The sequence below is a fragment of the Heteronotia binoei genome, chromosome 21 (genome assembly GCF_032191835.1).
Source record: "Heteronotia binoei isolate CCM8104 ecotype False Entrance Well chromosome 21, APGP_CSIRO_Hbin_v1, whole genome shotgun sequence".
Lineage (NCBI taxonomy): Eukaryota > Metazoa > Chordata > Lepidosauria > Squamata > Gekkonidae > Heteronotia > Heteronotia binoei.
In genome coordinates this window covers 37,923,616-37,949,524 of record NC_083243.1, presented here as the reverse complement: position 1 = coordinate 37,949,524, position 25,909 = coordinate 37,923,616, and the positions used below count along the sequence as shown (strand labels likewise).

The following is a 25,909-nucleotide window of genomic DNA, read 5'->3' as shown; positions in this document are numbered from 1 at the left end:
GGGGATATATAAAGGAGGCTGCTGCTGCAGTGCCCGGTCGGGGATCATCGGCAAAGGCAGCCGAGGAGGAGAGGAAAGGAGCGAGGGAGGGAGGGACAGGCACGCCGGCTCATCTGCCTAGCAGCTCGGCTCACGCCCCATGTCCTCCATCGCCTCTCTCCAGCCAAGCCCCGCTGTCCACAGCTACCTCTAAAAGCCCCGTTCTTTGCAACCCAGCCAAAGGCGTTCCGCCCCCCCCTCCCCTCCACCTGCCGCGCCGCAGACTGCCCTTCATCTTCCCGGCACCATGACCCGCACAGTGTTTTTAGCGGTCCTCCTCCTCGCGGGGCAAGGTAAGCCCGAAGGACGGGGCGGAGGGCGGGGGGAAGAGACGGGCTTCCTTGGTGTTCTCGGGCAATCCGAACTTGCCTGGGACCGTCCGCCGCATTGGGCGTCCTTTTCAGCACCAAGGACAGCGCCAGGGAGTCTTTGCCCGGCTGCGGCCCTTGCCCAAAGCGTGGAATGGAGATCGGTCCAAACCGATCCATCATCTTTTGAGGAAGGAGTCCTGGTTCTGAAAGTGGGGGGGGGGGGGAGACGTGGTGTGCCTGTGAGGAAACTTAAACGGACCAATCCAAGAGTCTCATGGAATCACAATTTACCTCATTTTTAACCTAACGAACTTCTTTGAAGCCTGGCCCCTTCGCCGTTATAGCCTTTCTTTTGCAAAGCATCGGGCTCTTTTTAAAAAGAAAATTATTTATTTATTGAATACGTTTATTTATTTATTTTATACGTTTCGCCTGCGGTTTTGTGTCTTTCTAACTAAATACCTCCTCTTCTGGTTTGCCTGCACATTCTTCCTTATCCACCTGCTCTGAAATCCATATAGAGTGCAGCCATAAACAACTAATGGACTTGCCAGCCCAAGTACTCGGGTCCAGGAAGCTGAAAAGATTTCTGCAACCTTCTTCTGAGTGATTTATTGCAGACTCCTTTGCCCTTATGAAAGCCTTGCTGCAGTCTGCTGCCTCTCACTTAGGGTGCCTGTTTAAGCAATTTGAGACATGGATCCTACCAGTCCCCCTGGTTTTAAAGACTGGAAAGTGGGAACAAATGGGTGATGCTGACTCCCATGGCTTCTGTGATCAAGATTAGGCCCAGCATCCCACTTTGTCCACATCCCACTTTGCCTTAAAAAAAAAAAAATCTGCTTCCCTTAGCTGAATTTTGCATGCCCTGAGCCAATTCAGTGGAATTGTTCCAGGAAATATATAATATTAAATGCATCCCCTTTCTCTCTTTTTCTTGTTTGCAGTAATGTCACTTCCAGTAATGAATCCAACAGCTAAAGATGACACCAAGGTGAGCTGCCAGAACAGTATAAGAGCATTATGTTAAATATTGTTATTTATTAAATACATATATATGGAGCCATGTTTTAAAAGATTCTCTGATCTAATAATTGAAATGGCAAGAAGGATTAACAGTTGCCCCTTACCACAGCCAGTTCACACATTACATTTTAGGTATATACCTAAGATTTTTAAAAAGAGTACTCTTTTTAAAAGTGTGAATGGAACAGACATTTAAAAAGAGGAATACTTGTTAGAGAGTCAGGCTGCAAATCCTTGCTCAGCAACAAGCCCGTTGTAGCAAATATGGGCTTGCTGCAATGTAATGTGTGAAATGGTCCTTCAAAGAAGAGGATGTCTTGCCATGTTTCCAGCTCCTCATTAGATTTGTGGGATCTCATTGCATGCTGAAGACATGAGTGTGGATTTCTTCAGTGCGGTTCCATAGTGATTGTAGACTCTCTTCTCAAAGGATACTGAATTAGCTTTCCAATTATATCCTGTATAGCTCTATAAGCCCATTGCAGGCTAACTTTAACCCCTTGCAGTTAATGGGCTTAAGTGTGACTGGTAACACGGTTGAAAAATGTCAGCATTTTTAGACAGTACATTGGGTTTTAGACAAAAACAAAATGTACAAAATGATTTAAAAGAAATCAATAGGGCTAAGATAGTCAATGGGGTAAAGATATGTGTATTGCTTTTAAGGCAACAACTGATATTATGCAAATATATTGTCAAATGTTTTAAGGGGTATCAACCGTGCTAAAATAATCAGTGGGGTAAATAAGTATGCGGTCCACATAGGCTTGGATCTACTGGAAATTTCCACTAATGGATAGCATTTCTAACAGCAGAGCATGAATTTCTCACCCTGTTCATGTTGCAACCTCAAATGTGTCCCCCAAATACTGTTCCTGGAGGGACAGGAAACCCCTAGGTACAGTGAGAGGAGGAGAGTTGGAAGTCTTCAGATGTGAGGGAGGATTGGTGCTTCCTTCCCTCTCCCAGCTGCAGAGATCATCTACTGGCCTCAAGCCATTGGCTGATGTTGAAATATGGTTATAAGGAAGATGGAATAAATTAGCAATGGAACAGAGGCTTAGTGGTGTCTGTGGCGGTTTCAGAAAAATTGATTAAGGTACTTGTGATTGTGAAGACTCCAGTGCAGTCTGGAAACTACTGGGGAACAGCAATTCTATCCATCCATCCTCAGAAATCTAACCAAAATCTTACATTTTTACTATTGCTTTCCATTAAATATATCAAATAAAATATGAATTTGGCTGGCAGAAATGTGTGTAAAATGAAATGTATGGGTTTACAGAACCTGATGGACTTCAGTGGGCTCAGAAGGGTGCAGTGTTCTTTAGAATGGCCCTGGCAGTGTCAGTTGTGGCTGTTGTTCCTTATAACCAGGACTTTTTGGGGGTAGAAAAAGCCCAACAGGAACTAATTTGCATATTAGGCCACACCCCTGACATCACCATTGTTTCACATGGGATTTTTTAGAAGAAGCCCAGTCAGAACTCATTTGCATATTAGGCCACACCCCTGACACCAACCCAGCCGGAACTGCGTTCCTGTGCGTTCCTGCTCAACCCCTCCCCCCGCCTCGCTTATAACCATCTAGCAGAGGTCTTGCACTCATTTGTTATGAGGGCTGGATCTGACATAAATGTCACTTTTTCAGGCTGGGCCATGCGTGCCATAAAATGTAATGCCAACTTTATAGAAGACACAGGCAAGCCCAATTAATGATATTATTTTTTTTACTCAAAAAAAAATGCTTAAAATGTTAAAACTCTTACAGCATTTCCTTAAAGTATCTCCCTGATGCTCATCCTCTGACTTCCTCCGCCCATTACTCATTAGCACTGGGACAGTATACAGAGTATACAGGGACATAATGCAAAGCCTCTGTCATCAGGCAATAAAGGTAACAACCAGTTGCTTGTGGGCTGGATAAGAGCCCTGGACAGGCTGGTTCTGGCCTGTGGGCCATATGTTTGACACCTTTGTTCAACAGGGTAGCTGCCCTCTGCTTTGGGGCACTTGTCAGATTTTCACTCTCAGAAGAAAGCGATAGTCAAGCAAATACATCTGTTTTTGTGCTCACAAGTTGTAGCCTTAGACAAGAGGGTGTGAGTAGGCATTCACAATTACTTTAGAATCCTGATGAGAACATACATCACCATCCACCCTCTAAGGAGCATGTACTGCTTCACATCCAGATGTGGATCAGCAATGGAGATGTGTTAGATGCATGTTCAAATCAAGTCTGCACATGTCATTCCCAAACCAAGAAGGAAACCATGGAAGCCTTTTTCTTCTTGGATATAGACCAGGGGTGCTCATAAAGTTCCCTTTACTCCAGACTCCATATTACTCAACCTTTGGAAAAACATAGAAGTGCCTAGTCATAAGAGTGAATTGGCTGCATTACTTATCTTAGCAGCAAAATTAATAATAGCCCAACACTGGAAGGCTTCTATATTACCTGCTAAACGTGCTTGGTTTTTAAAAATTTGGGACCTAGTAGTGATGGATAAACTGGCTACTACCATAAGAATTTCTGAAACATCTGATACAGGTCAGGTAAAAAACTTGTTTGTGGAAAAATTGATCCATTTTTTTAATTATGTACAATCTGAACAAAATATACTGTGTAAATTACCGGACAAGTACTTGAATTTTGCTTTATATTAGAATTATACTCTGCTTGACATGTTCTGTAATATGATGGCTCATGGATAGATTCTATGTTTGTTAGTGTTATAGTTGATGTTTATTAAACGATGTATATGTTATTGTTTTAATAAAAATTTGAAATTGAAAAAAAAAACTTGCTTAATGTAAGAGCCACACAGAATAAACGTCAGATGTTTGAAAGCTGCAAGACAGACAGAAGGAAGGAAGGAAGATAGATGGGTGAGGGAGAGGTAGAAAGAAAGCAACATTAAATGCATTCTCCAAGCTGCTGGCTGGTTTCGCTTGGAGAAATTATTTGAAGGAGGAAAATGCCTTTTTCTAGCCAGCTGACAATTTGGTCACCCCTAATATAGACCCTTCATGATGGGTTTAAAAGTAAAAATAATGGGCAGTATCCTACCATAGGCTGGAAGAAGTTTCTCAGCCTATAGAGCCTCCCTCTCACAAGTGGATCTTCAACTGGAGGAAAAGCCATGGAAGAAGGTTCCTGTGGCTGGAGGAAAGCATAAGACTTTGCTCACTGCAGTGGTTGGACACAGGCCAATATATTTATAAGCCACCCACCCAAATCTGGACCTTAAGATGGTTGTGGGGGCAAGGAACTCTCTGCAAAAAGGACTTTGTGCATCTGATGCAGTAGCCGCTGTAGTATTTCCTACCTGCTCCCTGTATATAACCGCCATAAACAGGCAAAATTCTATAGTGCTATGTTCCATGCGAAGCTTTGTCCAAATCACTGCCTTTGTCCAATTTACCTAAACAGGCTTCCCTGGGAAGTGCTAATGGAACTGAACTGCCAGGTCTCTGTTCCTGTCTCCTGGCTTATCTTTCGCTATTGTGAAGAAGTCCTTGTTTCCAGGGAAAGGGAGGAAAAAGCTGTTGCCAGTTTCTCAGCTAGCTTAATTATCCTTAATCTCTCCAAAACACTACTATTACTTCCAGCCCTGGAGTTCAAAGGAAGGGGGCATGGCCCTCTCTCTGCCCACCTGGAGCCTGGAGGGCACCTTTGTTTGGTTTCCCCAGCGTGCCAAGCAGCAATTCAAAAAGTGTCAGGGCCTTTGCTGTGATTTCGCTCTGATTGGGAAGAGGCCCATGTGGTGTAAAATCACTGTAATTGTGCAGCATTTTTCAAGGTAAAGAGCAGATCAACATGGTCCAGACTGTACAGCAGCAGCTGTTTCAGAGAAGAAAGACTAGTAAACAGAACTTTTTTGTAGCAGGAACTCCTTTGCATATTAGGCCACACCCCCTGATGTAGCCAATCCTCCAAGAGCTTACAGGGCTCTTAGTACAGGGCCAACTGTAAGCTCCAGGAGGATTGGCAACATCAGGATTGTGTGGCCTAATATGCAAAGGAGTTCCTGCTACAAAAAAAACTGCTAGTAAGGCTCCAAATCCCATCTTTACTTTTGACAAACTTCCTTGTGCCATTTTAATTGGGCTGGATCCCACCACTCTGTTCAGGGAATCACACAAGGAGCTTTCCTCTGGTGCAAGAGGTGCTTCCCCTAGACAGTAGAAGACATCTTGCCTCAGTGGAGGGACCCCTGCATTGGAAGAGGGGGGCACTGTTAGTTGAGCAGAGTGATAGAATCCTTGTGGCAAGTTCTTCTTGAGTGTGCCATCTGCAAAAACCAGGTAACTGTCAAATGTCTGGGAATTAAAGGGCCAGTTAGTAAAACCTTGACTGCTTAGTTGTGAAAGGGCTGGAAATGAAAGGTAATATCAGATTGTAAAATCAGATACTACCAGGATTCTGTGTGGCTCACGGGTAGAGCATCTGCTCTACAATGCCTCAGTGATGTTCTGTATTCTTGGTGCTTGTGGGGGGGGCAACAGTGGGAAGGCTTCTAGTGTCCTGGCCTCACTGATGGACCTCCTGATGGTGCCTGGTTTTTTGGCCTCTGTGTGACACAGAGTGTTGGACTGGATGGGCCATTGGCCTGATCCAACATGGCTTCTCTTATGTTCTTAATGGTTGACTTGCAAGACCTCTGCCTGAAACCTTGGAGAACAGCTGCTGGCCAGAGTAGACAGCAGTGACCTTGTAGACCAAAGAACTGGCTCAGTGTAAGGCAGCTTCAAGCAGAGTTCCATAGAAGTGAGTCTATAGACCCAGAATCCAGTCTAAAGGCACATAATGTAGTTCAAATGCTGGAGAACAGTGAACAGTACCATGCTTGGGGGATCATCCTGAAATCACGACCATAATCCAAACATGCTTATACCCCATGCTGATCATGCTGATTCAAATGGATTTAAACAATCCAAATTTTGTATTGGATGTATTGTACTGTTCTGTGTTCCCTTGACAAAAAGTAGGGAAGGAACACACACACAAGAATGCTGGCCTCAAGATCCTCATGAGTCGAACAGTAGCACTAAGTCCTGTACAAAATTCTGGATGCAGCTATAAAAGAATGACACTGCCCCTTCGTTCAAATTCTCAGCCTTGGCTCCACCAGGACACAATGCCTCATGCTGACTTTAACACACACAAAGTGTGTTTAGTGAAAGAAAGTCAGTGCTATGAGTTCTGAAGCCTCTTTTTGCAACTGGGGTTCAGGATGGGCAAAAGGAAACACTTCACTCAACCAGGAACTGTGGCATTCCCTGCCAATGTGGCCACCGCTTGTGGCCATGGCTACAAGCATAGATGTCTTTAGACAGATTCACGGAGGAGAGATCCATCAATGGCTACTAGCCATGGTGGATAAAAGGAACATACATGTCCAGAGGCTGCAGACCTCTGAATACCAGGGCTAGGAGATAGCTTCAAGGGAAGGCCTTGGCCTCTATGTCCTGTTCATTGACCCTCCAGGGCAACTGGCTGACCACTGCGTGAAGCAGGATGCTTGACTAGTCGGACCCAACAGTGCTCTGTTACATTCTTAACTCCAACTTCTAGCAGCACTCACTGCCTTTCATTGAGTACCAATTCTCCAGTCTCTTTGGCTAGCAAAAATAAGACAAATAAGACAAGCTTCTAAAAATGGTGTCTCATCACTCCAGCCTTCTTTTTGTCCTGTCCTTTTTCCAAGGAGCTCAGGGCAGTGTGCTTTTTTTCTCCCACCTTCATTTTATTCTCACAACCAGAGCCTTTTTTGTAACAGGAACTCCTTTGTAAGAGCTTCCAGCAGGCCCTATAAGAAGAGCTCTGTAAACTCTTGGAGGATTGCTACATCATGGGAGTATAGCCTAATATGCAAAGGAGTTTCTGCTGCTGCAAAAAAAAGCCCTGCTCACAACAACTCTGTGCAGTCAGTTAGGCGAAGAGTGTGTGTTATAGACTCAAGACCACTCTGGGGATTTGAACCCAGGGCTCCCTGGTCTTGGTCTGACTTTCTAACCACTACAGCACACTGCCTGTTTTGTAAAACTAATTTTAAAAAATAGCCAGGAAAAGGTTTAAAGCTAGCCTCTCCAATCCCACTGGTTCATTTCATGGAACAGATGCCTGGCGTATTCCATTAAAAAGTCTCCTCTTTGTTTTTCTCAGAGGTTTAATCCTTCATTCTGAATCTAAGTTAGCAATAAGTACGTGGCTCTGGCAAACTTAGGGGACTCATTCTATTCAGACTTCTACTGTGGAGAAATTCCTTGCTTAAAATAGCCTGCTTGTCTTCAGTTGTGTCTCCATGTTTGCACGGTGTTCCCATGTCCTTCCTGTAAGCTTGCTTTCCAGAAATTTCTCCAAGCTTTTGCAAAACCTCACAAAGGCATCCTCAGCCTTCTCTAATGGAGGAGGGGATAGGTAATATCTAAAAAGAAGTTTTTGGCACTCAACCTTATCTAGAATTGCTTGGATTTCATGACTGTTCACCTTTTGAAATGCAAATGAATGTGAATTGTGTGAAATGTGGAACATTTATGGGAAAGCCATTTTAAGGAGAGGATGGAAGGACTGGGCCCCATCTAGACCCCTGCCAGCCAGTTCTATCATGACAACTACCATCCACAGAGCTGATGAAGGAGAGGGGTCAGCTAGTGGATTCTTCTGTGCTGCTCTGGATTTGTTCCTGAATCCTAGTGTGCAGCAAAAATATTATCCCGAATTCCAGCAGGCATTTGCAAAACTGATGGTTTTTTTAAATCAGATCTTCTCAGAGAGAAGCTTCCCTGGATCTGTGTATTTCTTTTGCTCCTCTGGAGGTCATGGCAGTGGAAAATGAGAACAGGGACAGCTTGAAGCTTAGGCAGTTGACCTTCGCTAATCGGTGTGCTATGAAAACACGCAAGCCATACACAGCAGAATGTGCAAAAAAGAAATGGAAGACTATGATCACACATGGTAAATAGTGCAGTGTCAATCCACTTTCAATGCACTTTCCGGCTGGATTTTATGGTGTGAACTGACAAAATCCAGCTTGAAAGTGCATTGGAAGTGGATTGAAACTGCTTTATTTTGCATGTGTGATCTCAGCCAAAGTGTATCTCTAAAATGAGACCACCTCCCCCACTTAGACTGGAAGACAGATCTCTCTATCAGGGGCTTTAAACTGTGTGGTTAAGAACGTGGTCTTTTCTGTGGTAGCTCCAAGAACATGAGAATAAGCTTTTCTGCAAAATGCACCAGTGTAACTACTTTTTAGGAAGAAGCATATCTTAAAAAAAAAAAAATAGACCAAGACAACAATACTGTTCCCCGGGAGCAATTTACTGCTGCTTGACATTGCACTTAAAATATGTGAGCAGTGAAATTATAAGGGGATTGAACCTGGGTCTCTGCGTGAAAACATATGCTCAGCTACGGAACCACAGCCTCACTCTCCACCGCCTTTAACAGCAGAAATTAGTTTACTTTCCCATTTGATGATCATTCCGAATTCTCTTTAATTTGCAAAAGTAATGTGGTGAAAGTAATTTGTCTACAGGGACGGAAAGGATTAGCCACTTACAAATTGCCAACATTTGGGCAGCACTTGAATAAGGACCACTGGCAACTGGAAATCAATCACCAGCTCACCTTCATGTGAAGAGCAGTTGTAATTGTCTAGCATGGCACATGGTAGATTTTAATTTGTATGTATGAACTGTATTTGGTATTGATGATTTAAAAGTGTTTGATATGTAGAAAGGAATAGTTTCCTATGATATGCAGAGGTTCCCCTGCCTCCAAGATTTATTTACTTGCTTCTTTGATAGGAGACCAATATGAATTAATGCTTCATGTAAAAATCTAACTAAAGTGGCTTGTGCACAGACTGCAGGACCAGATATTAAATATTACCATGCAGTGCACCAATATTAATTATTCACATACATGAATAATGAGAAATTATAACGTGAGCTGCGATTTTGATTTAACTTTGGAAAAACCTGATGTATTAAGAGAAAAGGCTAAAGTGGGGGTGTCAAACTCATTTGTTATGAGGGCCAGATGTGACATAAATGAAAGCTTGTTGGACCAGACCATGTTGGGTTGGGCCGAGCCACGTTGGGCTGGGCCATATGTGCACCTATTTAAGATTAGGTAGCAGAGATATAAATTTTATAAAGAACGCAAACACAAATATATATTTTTTAAAAACTTAAAAAATGCTTAAAACATTAGCACTAATTGGTCTTAAAGATGCTTTCTTTGTATTTCTCCCATGGGAACCAGGGAACTGGGCAAATGAAGCTCTGGCTCTTTCCTTCCTTCTCCAGGGGACTGTGGGGAGGAGGAGCTTCAGCCAATAGAAAGAAAAGAGGCTTTGCTCAGTAGCTCTGCTGTGCAATTGAGAAAGTCTGACAAAGCAAGCTATTCCTTCCCCCTTCCTCCCCAAGGGAGGAGCCTCAGCCAATGGAGAAAATAGAGGTTTTGCTCTGTAGCTCCTGTGCAGTTGAGCAAGCCTTACAAAGCAAGGTGTTATGCAGAAGGAAGAAAGAGAGAGGAAGAAGGAAGCAGATGACAGCCAGTAGCTCGGGGGCCTGATAGGAGCCCTCCAGGGGCCTGATTTGTCCCCCATACTGCATGTTTGATGCCCCTGAACTAAAGGATGTTGTTTGAAAAAAAAAGTTTAGACAGCTAAAAGACACACAGAATCAAGATCAGATCGTTTTGGATCAAATATTACCATGCAGTGCAGCAATATTAATTATTCACATGCATGAATGATAAATTATAATATGAGCTGCAATTTTTATTTAACTTTGGAAAGACCTGATGTGTTAAGAGAAAAGGTTAAAATATGTTTAAAAAAAAAAAAAGCTGAGACAGCTAAAAGACATGCAGAATCAAGATCTGTTCCTTTTGTATCAAAAGGCATGGTGGAAATGAAATTAAAAATATGAAGTGCAACCCCCAAGATTATTGCGGGTGACAAATGAGGCTGCTACTAGCCTCTCCCAAGTCAGATAGTCATATTTACCAAAATAATGGGTTGGATCTGTACTAAATTCCTCATCAGTGGAATGGAACTTTCCTGCTTCCCTTCTCCAATTGTAGTTAACTAATCTCCAACTAATTGTAGTCAACTAATCAACAAAAGGCTGCTCCTGGAGGGTAGGAAGCCCTGAAGAATAACATGTGTTGGGAGGTCTGTGATAGGATGAGGGGAATCCATGGGAATTGCCAATTAGGTTTGCCAATGGATCAAACCCATTATCTGCATTTTAGTCACACAAAAACAGCATCTGGTCTCGAAAGAGTCACTGAATACTTGACCTGGCAATAGGTCTAAAATTTACTGAAATCCAAACAGGAGTAAGAAAATGTCACATGAGGGTTATGGAGAAAGAAACCTTTTATACATTTACAGAACAAAAGGTACAGGAAAAATTTGATCCTACACAGGAAACAGCTCGCTGAAACAGAAAACCAGAGCATTAAAAATGAAATAATGGAACAGGTCCAACAATGTGGGTTACTTTTCACTGTCTCTGAAACCCTAATGGAAAATCAGGACTGTAACAGTTGGGAATGTTTATTCCAATGACAGAGATGGTGGTTTATTTCAAGAGGATGAACTTGAGTTAACCAAAATAAGAGAGAATATGTGATTACTGTGTTGATCAGAACTGGGTTCAAATCCCCATTCAACCATAATGTTGAATGTCCTTGGGCCAGTCATGTTCTCTCTAACCTACCTCAGAGGGTTGTTGTAAAACTAAAATGGAGAAAACTGGAACCATGTATGCAACCTTGAGCTCCTTGGAGGAAATGCAGGGTAAATATGTGTCAATACAAGGGATGTATTTTTTAAAAATCCGTATGTATGAGGTGAGCTAGCATGGTGTAGTGGTTAAGAGCAGTGGACTCTAAGCTGGAGAACCGGGTTTGATTCCCCCCTCCTCCTCCACATGCAACCAGCTGGGTGACCTTGGATCAGTCACAGTTCTCTCACAGCTGCTCTCTCAAGAGCAGTTCTCTCAGAGCTCTCTCAGCCTCACCTACCTCACAAGGTGCCTGTTGTGGGCAGAAGAATGGAAGGAGTTGGTAAGCTGCTTTGAGACTTCTGTAGAGTAGGAAAAAAGCAAGATATAAAAACCAACTCTTCTGCTGCTGCTGCTTTCAAGATACAGCACATTTCATGTTTGTGAGAGGCACTGAAACCTGAAATGTATTTATTTAGAATATATAAAATAAATAAAAAAGGATCAGGTAGTAGTTCTTCCAGAATTAACAGCTGATCTCCACTTCCCCAGGAGGAAATGACAGCTTTACAAGGTGAACTCAATGGAACCACGTCCTTACTGAGCTACCTTCCTTCTCCCCAAATCCCCAGACAGTGCCCTGAAATTTCCAGGAATTTCCCATGGTGGACACCTTGCAATGTGGAGCTGATCTTGAAAACAGTTAGGAAGGTCAAAAAGTTCAAAGTATGGTGGCCAAGTTATTGGCTGCTGGGATGTGCCTGTCAAGCATGGTAAAATTTACTGGAAATTAATTGTTTTAAGGTCCCCCATAAAGCTGGTCTGTGAAATATCAGGGGGACCAAGGTATGTTGGCTCTGTTATTCTTTCCCCCTCCCCTTTCTTGCTTTATTGCTTGTGAAGTAGAATAGAGAGAAATGAAACTGACTTGAGAAGAAGCAATCGGCGCCTTACCATACATTCCTCTTTGGGAGTGTGAAACATCTGGGGAAAGCAAGGACAAGATATTGATAACATTATGAGAATGTAGACATTTATGATAGTTTATGTGTTAGAGCGCCCCGCTTGCCCCCACCCTTGGGAATCCTTTGAAGTGTGTTTTAAAAGTAATGTAGCAATGTATTTTTGGCATTACTCTCAAGAACCTGTATTGAGAGCATATCAGTCTATCAATAAACGTAGTTTTGTATCCACTTGACTCGTCATTGAAACTGCATGCTTGACAGTGCCCTTGGAAGTAATCATGGATGTGGTCGGCAATGCATCTCTGACTGGGTCTTTGGTTGGTTAGGAGCAATCCATGCCCCCTTAGGGGCATTCCTTAAACCTGGCTGGCTGTGGCACAGATGTGAGAGGTGAGGACTGGTGCCTTCTCCTGGGTTTCCATTGGCTGGGAGCGAATGCAGCCCAGCAGCATGCCAATATCCTTCTGCTCAGGGGACCTTCAGCAGGGGCTTGTGTAAAGAGCTGGCAATCTTCCCAAAGGAACTTGCCTGGAAACCAAGATTTTCATTTGAGGTCCTTCTTTGATTGGCTTACCCACTAGAGATTAGGCAGATGGCTATTGGAAGAGAAGGTTGAGGAGATCAGGAGACTGCAAAGAGAACAGGAGTGTTTTGTGTCAGTAGAAAATGTAGTCCACATCTAAGCCATTACCTTTTCACACTTGACTACTATTGAAAACTGAATTGGAACTCACGGGTTATAAGTTTATTTCCCCATTTTAGACAGAACAATAGCAGATGCAGACAAGGGGCCTGCCTGGAGAAACTTTTAACTGATGAAAATCCGCTTATCTCCAGACAAATAGCTAAATTCTGTTACCATTTGGTAATATTCCACAATAAGAAACAAACACAATTCTATATGAATTGTATGACCTGCCTGAATTGTATGATTTATATGATTTTATAGACATTTGACATTTTAGACTTATTTTAGACATTTAGGATTCTTATAGGGTTTGAAGGTTTTTTTGATCAAATATACTTTTTGAAATACTTTTGGTGGTCTTAATAAGGATGTATTATGGTTCATCGACTGTGGCCTTCTTTGACTGTAAATAAATATTCATTCTTTCATTCCAGAACCCACAGTTTGTATTGCTGTTTTTATTTTTGTTTTAATACTGCCTTGAAGACTTTAAAAAGTAAAAATTTTCAGAATAAATCAATAAAACCAGAAAACTATTTTTAGAAGGGATTATAATGTAGAACTATGAGTGGAAATTTTTTAAAGGTAATGTTAAATTACAGCAGTATTCTTCACTCACATTTTCCAAGAACCCCAAAGTATGTAGCAGCTTCTCTATGTGTCGGTATCACGTATGCTCTATAAAAGGCTGGTAAATATCCCATCTAGGGCTGGTATCACCATTACGATTGCCAAGTTTAGGTTAGGAAATTCCTGGAGATTTTGGAGGTGGAGTCTGGGAAGGGTGGGGTTTGTGGAGGAAAGGGACCAAAGTGGGATATACTGTCATAGTACCAGGAGGGTCCACCCTCCAGCTGTTTTCTCCAGGGGTACGGATCTCTGTAGACTGGAGATCAGTTGTAATCCCTGGGAATCTCCAGGCCCCACCTTGAAGTTGGCAACCCTACTGCCCTGAGGTGGAGTTTCTGGCAGTGCCCACTGTTGCCAACCCTCTGCCTGTGTATCTCCTCTGTTGCCTGAATACCTGCCTTTCTCCTGGGAGTTTGCAAGAGCTCCATCACCGATGCTTTTGGCTGCACATGCTGCCCAGCTGTGCCAAGAAAGGATGTTGCATTCTTGATAGTCACAGTGGTGATAGTCCCAGTCACACATCTTGTCTGGTACCATGAGGAAATGGATGTGCTTGTGAGGTGGTGTGACCACAGGTGGTGGGAGAGCTCACAATGGATGGAGAAAGGACACAGGCAGGTGGAAGGGGATGTGGGCGGATGGGCATAAAGGGGCCCCTGGGCAGTCTCTACCCAGCTCATCAAAAAACCTGGAATCATTCCTGAACCCACTGCAGAAAAGGTTTGCAAGATGGATATTGGGGGACTCTCCTAGTGCAGCGTCGAATCATGTAGTTAGATTCAGGTGGTTAGCCATGTTGGTTTGAAGCAGCAGAGCAAAGTTTGAGTCAAGTGGCACCTTTTAAGACCAACCAAGTTTTTGTTGAAGGTATAAATGTCCACGTGGATGCACACTTCCTTACGTCACTGTATCTGAGGAAGTGTGCTTGAACACAAAAGCTTATATCTTGAATAAAACTTAGTTGGTCTTAAGGGCGTTACTGTGTAGCTATCATCCCTACTGACTCCAGAAGGCAGAAAGAAAACTGGAATGATGATAAATAATTGGCTGAAATCTAACTAGAGTCTATGCTCTCACAATGATTTTCAATGAAAACATAAAACTGCAGTTTGGGCCTTAAGAAAATGTAGAAATCAGTTTGGTGGGATGGAGCTGCTGAGTCAAAAGCAAGACTCAGTTAATGGAAGTGCTTGGATTGGATCTGGCAACCATTTAGAATGAGCTGAAGACTTCAAAGATCCTCATTTTTTGTGAGCTGCAAAAGGGAACAAGAAAGGGAACACGCAGGCTTGAGAACTAACCAGGACTATGTCCTTTTACAATAGATGGAGGTTTGTTCAAGGCAACTGAATTGAGTCTCACAAGCATTAAAGTCTTTCAGCTGAGAGAGTGAAAATACTCCCAGATAAGGGTGTGTGTTTGGGGGGGGGGGACATTTACAGTGAGCAACCTTGGAACCATTTGAGTTTAATCCTTGCCTTTCTGATGTTGTCCCCCTCCCCAGGTGATGAAGTGCATTGTTGAAGTCATCTCAGATACAGTGTCAAAACCAAATCCACTCCCTATCAGCCAGGAATGCCTAGAAATCCTTCAAGGAGGTAGAATACTTTCTCTATTATTTTCAACTAAGGATTGCTTTTGGTTCCTTTAACTCATCTGCTTGGATTTTTTAAAAAAGACTGGATCCTACCAGCTATGAGATGGAGGGACAGGGTTACGAGCCTGGGCCTCTTAGTGAGGCCTAGCAGCTCTGGGAAAGCCTGGATTAGAGTGAATACTGAGCCAACATTTCCCAGGCAACCATCTGAACCCTGTGATTGGTTAACAGGGAATTTAGAGGGAAAACTTACATCAGTAGATGGTGGTGCCTTGGAAGAAGGGATAAAAGGTCATGTCCAAAGAGGAAAGATGTTCACACCTTGAGAGCAGAGCTGAGAAGAGACTGCTGCATAGGTGGGGGGCAGGGTATCCCTCATTCAGAAAGGGTGAGTCAGCTTGAAGCCAATCGCCAAGAGACAGCTAGAAACAGTCTAGATAGGCGCATAAAGGTGTTTTATTTTGTTTGTTCACCTATCTTTACTGTTCTCATTATTCTGCAAATTGTTTGAAAACCAGTCATTAGTACACTACTAGACCTCTTAAATAAAATCGTTTATTGTTCTGTCTGGGTCCTCACAACTTATTCGGTCACATATAAAGTAAAACCTACTGGGAATAGGCTTGCCAATCCCCAGGTCCCAGTGGGGGTTCTTCCACTTTCCCAGGTTCCTTCCCACCCCCAGTCAGCTGGCCCCAGGGGACCATTGCCTTTCCACCTCCGGAGGCTTCAGTCTCCGGTTGAAAGGCTTCCTCTTGGGATGGTGTGTCTGTGTTACTTTGAAGAAGCTGGCAGCAACTCATGAGAAGAGAGGCCAATCCCTCGCTTCAGAGTCGCCAGAAAAGGGGGGGGGGAGGGAAACGTTTGCTGAGCACTTCATTATTCCCTATGTGGAGATCGAATCTCATAGGGTATAATGGGGAATTGATCTGGAGGTTTTGGGGGCTCTGGGGGGAGCTGTTTTTTGAGGTAGAGGCACCAAATTTTCAGTATAGTATCTAGTGCCTCTCCCCAAAATACCTCCCAAGTTTCAAAATGATTGGACCAGGGGTCCAATTCTATGAGCCCCAAAAGAAGGTGCCCCTATCCTTCATTATTTCCTATGGAAGGAAGACATTTAAAAAGGTGTGCTGTGATGGCCAGAACTTCCTTGGAGTTCAATTATGCTTGTCATACCCTTGTTCCTGGCTCCGCCCCAATGTCTCCTGGCTCCACCCCCAAAGTCCCCAGATATTTCTTGAATTGGACTTGGCAACCCTAACTGGGAAAGAGTGGACATAAGGGGTCAAGTGGGTGCTCTGGACCCTCCAGAGGTGGCCATACCAGAGTGGTGGCAGCCTACAGAGAGCTTCCCTGGTCCCCTGCCTGTGACACAGTCTCACCTGATTTCCCATCCCAGATGGCATTTTGTCATGGCGTAGACCTTTGCATCCACAAAAAGAGTTCTTCCTCTCTTTCTCGTGCCAGCAAAAAAAAAAGCTGACAGGATCCAGTCCAAAGAGGCTGAAGCCTTAGCTGAAGCAAGAGGGAGTTAGATAAAAATATGGAGCAGAGATCCATCAGTGGCTATTAGCCACAGTGTGTATATATATGTATATGTGTGTGTATATATATAATTTTTTTTTGGCCACTGTGTGACACAGAGTGTTGGACTGGATGGGCCATTGGCCTGATCCAACATGGCTTCTCTTATGTTCTTATGTTCTAAGTCAGCAGAGTCTAATAAAACATCAGATATTAATTCCATCCAATTAAGTATTTTTTAATGGGCCATCATAGAGAACTAACACCCAACCACCACCACCAGCCAACAGATCTTCTAATGGAGCTGTGAAAGGCTGAAAGTATTGCTTCATTTTGCTATTGGAAAACTTCCACAATGAGGTTCTTTTTCCTGCAGATGAAAGAATCCGTTCCATTCTTCGTCATCAAAACTTACTAAAGGAGCTGCAGGATATTGCAATCCAAGGTACCATTTGGAGGGAATGATGCGGGTAGTACAGTGGCAGGGTATGTGTTTTGCGTGCTTACAATCCCAGATTCAGATCCTGGAACCCCCAGTTTAAGGAATCTTGGGTAGGTGAGCTCAAGGTAAGACTGAACTATCTGGTGATGAAATCACTGGAGTACATGAAATTAAGGAGCAAGAGGGGGCAGGCAGGGCTTTTTTTTGCAGGAACTGCTTCGCATATTAGGCTACACCCCCCCTGTTGTAGCAAATCCTCCAAGAGCTTACAGTAGGCCCTGTAAGAAGACCCCTGTAAGCTCTTGGAAGATTGGCTGCCTAATATGCAAAGGAGTTCCTGTACAAAATTAGCCCTGGGGGGTAGGGTTTATGTCTTCACTTTGGTTTAATAACAGACCTTCCCCCAACCATACACACAGAAATGCACTATTTTAGTTATGTACAGGTAGAGGATCCTCTCTGGAAACACATGCCAATGCCACAAAAATGGGTAGAAGACTTAGGTGGAAGTCAGGCTAAGTTACCATCCACTGGCCCCTGTATGTGTGGCAGAGAGCCTCATGTTCCTGCTAAATGTGGAGCATTTTATTCCTGCTTGGCTTGCCTTGGCTTGCCAAATACCTCTTTGTGTTTGCTGTGCAAGTGAGCATTTCAGTTGCCTCCTCTAGGTATGAAACCTGGCATGGGGGGTTCCCTTGGGTGAAATCCTTTAGATTTCCTCCCAACTGAAGGGGGAGAGAAATTACAGCAGAATTTTTTTTTCTTATTGAAACTAGGGGAGGTGAGAGAAAAATAATTAGAACAAATATGTGATGCATGCAGTCCAGAGTTTCATCTCATCATGAGCAGTACAGCACCTGGAGAAAATGGCTGCTGTAGAAGGTGGGCTTCCTTAAATCCCACCTTCCTCAGACTCCACCCCCAAAATCTCCAAGTGTTTCCTAACCCAGAGCTGGCAACCCTAACATGGAGCCTGGAGAGGGCAGGAACTGGGGTGGATGGGATGGTATACTATCATAGAGGCCACTCCCCAAAGCAGCCATTTTCTCCTGGGGGACTTATCTCTGTCCATTGAAGACTAGTTGTAATTCTGGATGGTCTCCACCACAACCGGAAGGTTGCCAACCCTAGGTTAAAACACTCACTCAGCTACCAGGACTAATATTGGGAATAGAGGAGAGAGACAGGAATTTATCATTTGCTTGTTTTATGGTAAACCCCTTTAAGCAATGAAGAAAAGCAGTATATAAATAGAGTATGTATGTAAGCAAAAAGAAAACAAAATACAGTCCTTTCTGCCACCTCATTTCCTCTTCCTTCTTTCCCCTAAGAGTTCCTTTTAGTTCTGTAGTGTGTGCTTTCAAAGAGAAGATCTGTCAAGTATGCTTTCCCTCTCTCCTTCTGTGTGTTGAAACAGGAGCCAGCGAAAGGACGGAGCAGCAGAAGAAAAATAGTGGTTTTGAAGATGAGCTTTCAGAAGTCCTTGAAAGCCAAAGTAACAAGAACACAGAAAGAGGTTTGTGTCAGCTTAACCCATGTAAAATCCAGGCAGAGCCTCGCAAATGTGGGTGTTACTTCCTGTGGCCACGGTACACTCACACTCACACACACATGCTCTCCAGTGGAGGTCTTTGCTGCACCATTATAATTAGGTGATCTCCTTCTCACTTTGACATTGATTCATGGCTGTGGAAAGCATCCATGATTAACCGACAGCTTTCTGAATAGTAAGTGTTGAAATTTTCCTCCCTCATCAATTTTGCCTTTCCTTTATCACCTGAAAATTAGTGTTGAACTGGGAAACTACTGTGCCACTACTGTGGCTTAGGCTGCATTGGGGCCTAAGAGCCATAGACTAGGCTACTGGAATAGCGCCTCCCAAAATGGATATACCTCCCTGTGTTGAAGAACAGGTGCCTTGTTTAGAAGTACACAACAATAATAAAACATCCTACTTTATATTTTATAGCACTTTTTATTAGTGCTCAAAGTAGTAGGGTTGGAATGAGCCAGGTTATCCATTCTCAGCTCCCCTCCTTACCAGGGCTGGTGTGTGGGAGTAGGCCAAGTAGGCGACTTACAGGGTGCTGCTAGATGCCCCCTCCCTATGCCCATCCTGCATGCTCTGCCCAGCACCTCGCTACCGCTTCTGCCTGCCTGAGACCAGGTGGACAAAAGAGGCACTGCGGCACTACTCCAACTAGCCCTATTCCACATGGATTTTGTACATGCAGGACCCCAGATCCCCAGCATAGCATTTTTGAGATGTTTAGTGGGGACCCCTCCTTCCTTTTTTCACCAGTAGTGAATCTGGTTGTATCCAACCAGGGTTGCCAGTTCCCTAGTGCGAGAGGAGATTTCTCACACTTCAGCTCCTGTTTCCCACTACTGCTGTGAATGGTAGTGGCAGAAAAAAGCTGCTAGGCTGATGGCATTACATGCCATTTTCAGATTTCCCCAGAGGTTATGTCACACCTAGAATAATAGAATCATAGAGTTGGAAGGGACCTCCTGGGTCATCTAGTCCTCCCCCTGCACAGTGCAGGAACCTCTCTAGGAATCACTGGAAGCTCGATGGTTTTACCATATAATTCCTGGTGATCCGTAGAAAGGCATGATGTCATTTCCATATCTTTTCACTGCTGTCGGCTGCCTCCTGTGTCTGTTTGGTGTAGTGGTTAAGTGCGTGGACTCTTATCTGGGAGAACTGGGTTTGATTCTCCACTCCTCCACTTGCAGCTGCTGGAATGGCCTTGGGTTACCCATAGCTCTTGCAAGAGTTGTCCTTGAAAGAGCAGCTTCTAAGAGAGCTCTCTAAGACCCACCTACCTCACAGGGTGTTTGTTGTGTGGGAGGAGGATAAAGGAGATTGTGAGCTACTCTGTGAAGGGTGGGATATAAATCCAGTATCTTCTTCTTCCTGGCCTCCCCCTTGTCTCCCATAATCTTATTTGCCTATGCTTAATCAATATTGTTTTATTTACATGTACTCCCAAGTAGAGTTACCATCTCAAGTCTTTTCATGTCAGTGGACCCAGAAGGGTGTAACTCTGTTTAAGACTGCAATTTGACATCTTCAGCTTGTTCCAAATGTGGGAAAGGAGCCATAGAAATACCTCTAAATAAATAAACTACATCTATGCTCTGATTTCTGAAAGAGAAAATCAGTATGTTTTAGATGTTTCCGTGTTAGACAGTTCTACGTCTACTTTGAGCTAGAGTTCTCCAAAGCCCTGCCCCCCCCCCCAATAGGGGCAGAGAATGGTAAATAGTGGTTTGATTGTTTCATAAGAAGGCACTGGAATAGTATTTAGTGAGAATTCAGCCTTCACACATTGAGTCCCTCCCTGCTGGCTGCTTTCTAAAACACTTTTGACTTGCAGATCTACCAGAGGGGGTCCCTAATGAAGAGCCCACCACTTCTTTTGCTGAGCTAGAGAAGGAGAGAAGTCCAGTGGACAATGAAAGGGATGTGTCAAAAGAGGATGGGAGCAACAGCTTGGAAGAGAGAGAGACGAGGGCTCGAGAAGCTGATCCTGTAGAGGAAAAGGAGATGGAAAGCAATGAAGTTGGCGAGACTGAAGAATTGCCTTGGGATGATGCTGTTGACAATCATATCCGTGATGATCTTGTAGGCGATGGGATACATGAGCAGGGACATCCAGAGGGCGAAGAGCCGGCAGGGAGAGAGGAAGCAGATGAGTTTGAGGAGAAGGAACGTATTTCTAAAAACAGTCAAGAGGAGAGCCATGAAGAAGTAGAGGACACTATCCAAGACCCTGCTGAAGATGAAGAGGGGGATGAAGAGGTGGAGGAGGAGGAGGAAGAGGAAGAGAGAGGGAACTCTGAAGAGGAACGTGCTACTAATTCAGAGGATGAGGATGAGCAAAAGGAAATTGGTAGGTTATGCCCAAGCTCCTTGCTTCAGGGAGGGGCTGTGGCTCAGTGGTAGAGCATCTGCTTGGCACGCAGAAGGTCCCAGGTTCAATCCCTCACATCTCCAGTAAAAAATACCAAGCAGTAGGTAATGTGAAAGTCCTCTGGCTGAGACTTTGGACAACCACTGCCAGCCTGAGTAGACAATACTTGCTTTGATCAAGAATTTGATTCAGTATAAGGTAGCTTCATTTGTGTTTGTCCTGAGGTTGCAGGCAGAGCAGGTCAACAGTGCTAGTTTGCTGTCAAGAGTACAACCCAGAGGTTAATTATTGGTTCAGCAACATACAGAGTTCATGGGTTGTCCAGGAAGACAGCGTTCAGTCAGTCCAAGGTCATTTGGCGCAGTCCAAGGTCACTTGGCGCAGTTCCGCAGGGCCTGTAAGACGACCCTCTTCCGGCTAGCCTATACCTAGCCTACATTTAGCTAGGATAACAACTTGAGGAAACTGGCCAGCCATCTGTTCATAGGAAACTGAATTACTCTGTTTTAATGTTTTAACTGCTTAAATTATTTAACTGTTTTATATTTGAAATTGTTTACTTTTAAGTTTGATTAATTGTTGGAAGCCGCCCTGAGCCATTCGTGGGAAGGGCGGGATAGAAATCCCAAATAAATAAATAAATAAAATAAATTTAACAGCAAGGTTCAGGCAGATCCAAAAGCAGAGTCCAGACTCAGCTCGTAGGTCACAGGGTGCAAAGCAGGGTCTGGTGTTGTGGTTGCAGAATTCACCAGGTTGTGATATATTGCTTCTACAATCTGCAAGCCTCCTGGTCTGATTTATATAGGTATTTCTTAACAAGCCTTATTTACAGCCATCTGCTTGAAGGTGCTTCTGGTGTTAGAACTGTTGTCAGCAAGCAACTGGTGCTGGGGCGAGAGCCAAGCACTCTGTCTTCATGTCTGTAATTCTTGCTGGAGCTTCTGCCTTTGCTGTCTGATGAGTGAGGGAGAGCCTGATGGACTGATTTCATGCAGCTGTGGTTCATTGGCTACTTCAGAGCTAGGTGTGGGTGGTTCAGGGTCAGCTGCTGTCAATGAATCTCGAGGATCCTGCCTCTTTAGCTTGCTAACTTAATCTGGTTCAGGGCTGGTTGCATGTGGCTCCTCAACTCCTGAGGAGGCTTCAGCTATGCTGGACTAAGGCTGGTCAGGCTGTCCCACATGACAGTGTTCATGCGTGATTTGTCCTCTGGTGAGCTATGTGCTTATCAGCATTGTCAGTCTGAACTTTATGAACCACATGATCCATTTTATTTAAACTTCTAAAAGAGGCAACATCAGAAGGCCTTGGCCAGGGCCTCTATGTCCTGTTGTTAGCCCTCCATAGGAACTGGTTGGCCACTATGTGAGACAGGATGCTGGACTAGATGGACCACTGGTCTGATCTAGCAGAGCTCTTGTTATGTCTCTAAAGCCCTGTTTCTTGTACCAGTGGACAAGGCTGTTCCGTCATGTCACTAAACTTAAGTTGTGGTTTTAAGCACACTTGTTTGGAGATGGAGGCCATTCAAATGTTCAGATTGCTCAAAAATGCTCCATAATAAGGGAATTCTGCACAGGGAAATTGCACTGTTTGCAGTCTCCTCTCCTTGTCCACGTTTGTTCCTGACCCTTTGCATCCAGGCATGTATAACACAGAAGCCTTTGCTCCCTTTTCTTGTTGACCTTAGGTGACTTCCAGTGCAATCTTATGTAGAGTTACTCCAGTGTGGGCTTATTGAAATGAATGGGCTTAGACCGGAGTGACTGTCTATAGGACTGCATTGTTCTTGTACATGATCTAGATTCTGAATTCTCACAAAGGGACCAGAATTCTGCCAAAAGTTACACTTTTGATTTTTACATCTCATTGACTTCTACAGGAGAGATGTAAACACAGATTTCTTTCCCTTGTTTGAATAAGAAGTAGAACATGAAAATGCTTAAATTTGGCTATGCTGTGCTATACAGGACAGCATCACCTTCCTAATTCCTGTTTTATGAGTGATGACTAGTGGATTATCAGTGTGTGTGTGTGTTACTTTATCATCAAGCACTGTCTTTTTTGGAATTGGTAAACTGCAGTATTACAGTCCAAGCTCTGCTCGTGATCTGAGTTTGATCTCGGCGGAAGCTAGGTTCAGGTAGCCAGCTCAAGGTTGACTCAGGTTGGTAGAATGAATACCCAGCTTGCTGGGGGTAAAGTGTAGATGACTGGGGAAGGCAATGGCAAACCACCCTGTAAAAAGTCTGTCGTGAAAATGTCGTGATGCGACGTCACCCCAGAGTTGGAAATGACTGGTGCTTGCACAAGGGACTACCTTTACTTTTAATAGACTGTGGTGTAATGCTTTCAGTAAATATTGGGGGTTGGGGGGGGGTTGTAAGCTGTTTTGAGCTTTTGAATATGTGGGGTAGAACTGGTTTAAATACATTTGGGGGAGGGGCCATGGCCTGGAGGTAGAGCATCTGCTTGCAGAAGGTCCCAGGTATCACCATTTTAAAGTATTGGGTAGCTGGTGATGTGGAATACCTCCACCTTGGAGAGCACCTGCCAGTCAGACTAGAGTCAGACAATACTTACCTAGCTAGACCAATGGTCTGACTTGGTATAAGGCAGGCTTATGTGTCTGAATTGAGGGTAAGAAGCTGTTTCTGATGATGGAGAAGGACTCCTGTCCCTAAATTGCACCAAATGATAGCCCAGGCTGAAAGGCGATCTTGGCCCCTAGAGTAAGTCCACCATGCATATGGTAGAGGGAAACCCAGATGTACTACAAGTGCACCCCTAGCAGAGGGCAGCAGCCGATCTTGGCTCCTTAACAATCACAGTGGTATATCAGCATTTGCAAACACTTCTGCTCCAAATTATATCATATATTTTAGGTATTTAAAAACATATGTGTACCTCCAAAAATGCAACATATGACGTGATTCCTTTAGAACACTTCTCTATAAAGAATACATTTGGGCTTCAACAGCTGGCATTTTTAGGATCCATATTTAATTTGTTCTGTCCTTTTATTTTCTTCAGAAAATGAAGGCGCTAAGGATGACAAGCCTCTGGAAGAGAGAGAGAAATACCGTAGCATGAAAGGCGGGAGGCATCACTCTCTTGAGGAAACCACGCAGGCCGAAGAGCCTTCACGCCTCAGAGATACTGGAAGTGAAGAGACGGGAGAGGAGGCCTCCAAAGATTTAGAAGATGCAAAGAGATGGAACAAAATGGATGAGCTGGCCAAGCAGCTGACCACAACGAAGCGTACAGAAGAGAACGAAGGTGACGAAGACCCAGATCGGTCCATGAAAGTGGCTTTCCGGGCTCGCAAGTATGACTTCCGTAACTCTGAAGACGAAACGAGGAGCCCCCAGGCGCATCACTCAAAAGAGGACGCCAGCGAAGGAGGCTTTCCACTTGTTCCCTTGCCTGAAGAGAAGAAGGATGAAGAAGGCAGTGCGAACAGAAGAACAGAGGTAGGCCTGCAGTCAATTGGAAGTCATTTGTCAAGTGTCAGAAAACTGCAAAGGGAGGAGCCCCAGTGAAGGAAGGGGTTTCATTTTATGATGGACTTTAGGCCTAAATTATGTCCTAGTGTTAGGCGTGAATGTTCATTTAGCTCTCTTGTTCTAATTTGGCAAATGTGCATTAAATCTGTAATACGAATCAGAGGTCACTACCCAGTGGTGGGTCCATGCATCATCTGGGTTGGTGTGCCAATATCCATGCCCAACAATTAGGATTCACATCCATCAGCCATTTGGAAATTCCCTTACACCCCCCCCCAACAAATCTGCTCCTCTAGGATTTTATAGGTTCTCAATTTTCCTATCCCCTCTATGATTCTTGTTTCCTTTAATTGACTCTCATCTGCACTCAGGTTTTGTTTTTTTTTTTAGCAGGAACGCCCAGGAACACAGTTCCAGCTGGCTTGGTGTCAGGGTGTGGCCTAATATGCAAATGAGTCCCAGCTGGGCTTCTTCTACAAAAAAAGCCCTGTGTGGAACAACAGTGATGCCAGGGGGTGTGGCCTAATATGCAAATGAGTTCCTGCTGGGCTTTTTCTACAAAAAAAGCCCTGCCTGCATTTAACATCCTGTGCCTCCTGGAGTATGCTCTGTCAACTTTAAGCCATTTTAAGGGCTCCCCTCCCATTTTTCATCTAGTTAATTCACAAAGTCATATTTCCCTACATACTGGAAGAGTTCTCTGAATACGCAGAAACTGAACCGTTATCTGTGGATGGTTTGGGTTTGCTGTTTTTGTGACTGGTGTGGGTCACACAATTTACAATTAGAATGCAGTGACAACACAATTCACAGATGTCACAGTGAATCCAACATCTTGCGTTGCAAAAGCCCAGTCCTCCAAAGGACTTATACATCTTCTTTTTCTGCTTTTGTGTTGCCCGTGGTCTATCCTGGAGGCTCCTAGCTGGCCGCAGGGGAAGAAGGAGATGTTGACAATGTATTGGTCTGGCTGCACTGGCCCTGAGAGGATGAAATCTTTGGGGGACCAAAATTAGAATGGAAGCACAATTTTCAAGATTTGACTTGGAAATGTTGAGGGAATGTATCCCCCAAATCTCCTCTTCTCCCAGCCCATTCCCTCTGCCAGGACAGGAGTGGAGGTTTCTCTGGCTTTTGAATTGTAATGTAAAAGAGGGATTTCAGCAAGCAAGCTCATGCTTCTTGTCCCTGAATGGCAAAAATACATCTGCTGAAATGCCCCTCTCTTGAGGCAGAGGAATCATAGAGTTGGAAGGGACCACCAGGGTCATCTAGTCCAATCCCCTGCACAATGCAGGAAACCCACAAATACCTACCCCAAATTCACAGGATCTTCATCGCTGTCAGATGGCCATCTAGCCTCTGTTTAAAAATCTCCAAGGAAGGAGAGCCCACCACTTCCCAAGGAAGCCTGTTCCACTGAGGAATTGCTCTAACGGTAAGGAAGTTCTTCCTAATGTTGAGCTGGAAACTCTTTTGATTTAATTTCAACCCACTGGTATCATATCAAC

The 25,909-nt window shown here is 44.1% G+C and overlaps 1 protein-coding gene across 1 annotated transcript in view; it reads left to right on the top strand.

The window, feature by feature from the left end:
• Window positions 1–233: 233 nt before the first annotated feature.
• The window catches only part of CHGA (chromogranin A), a 36,183-nt gene continuing 10,507 nt past the window's right edge, over window positions 234–25,909 (top strand). Inside the window, exons 1-7 of the mRNA XM_060261856.1 lie at window positions 234–332; window positions 1,298–1,344; window positions 14,911–15,004; window positions 16,904–16,972; window positions 18,387–18,485; window positions 20,353–20,868; window positions 23,926–24,365. Of these exons, the coding sequence (XP_060117839.1) occupies window positions 287–332; window positions 1,298–1,344; window positions 14,911–15,004; window positions 16,904–16,972; window positions 18,387–18,485; window positions 20,353–20,868; window positions 23,926–24,365 (1,311 nt within the window). The 5' untranslated portion in view covers window positions 234–286. The remainder of the gene's footprint in view (window positions 333–1,297; window positions 1,345–14,910; window positions 15,005–16,903; window positions 16,973–18,386; window positions 18,486–20,352; window positions 20,869–23,925; window positions 24,366–25,909) is intronic.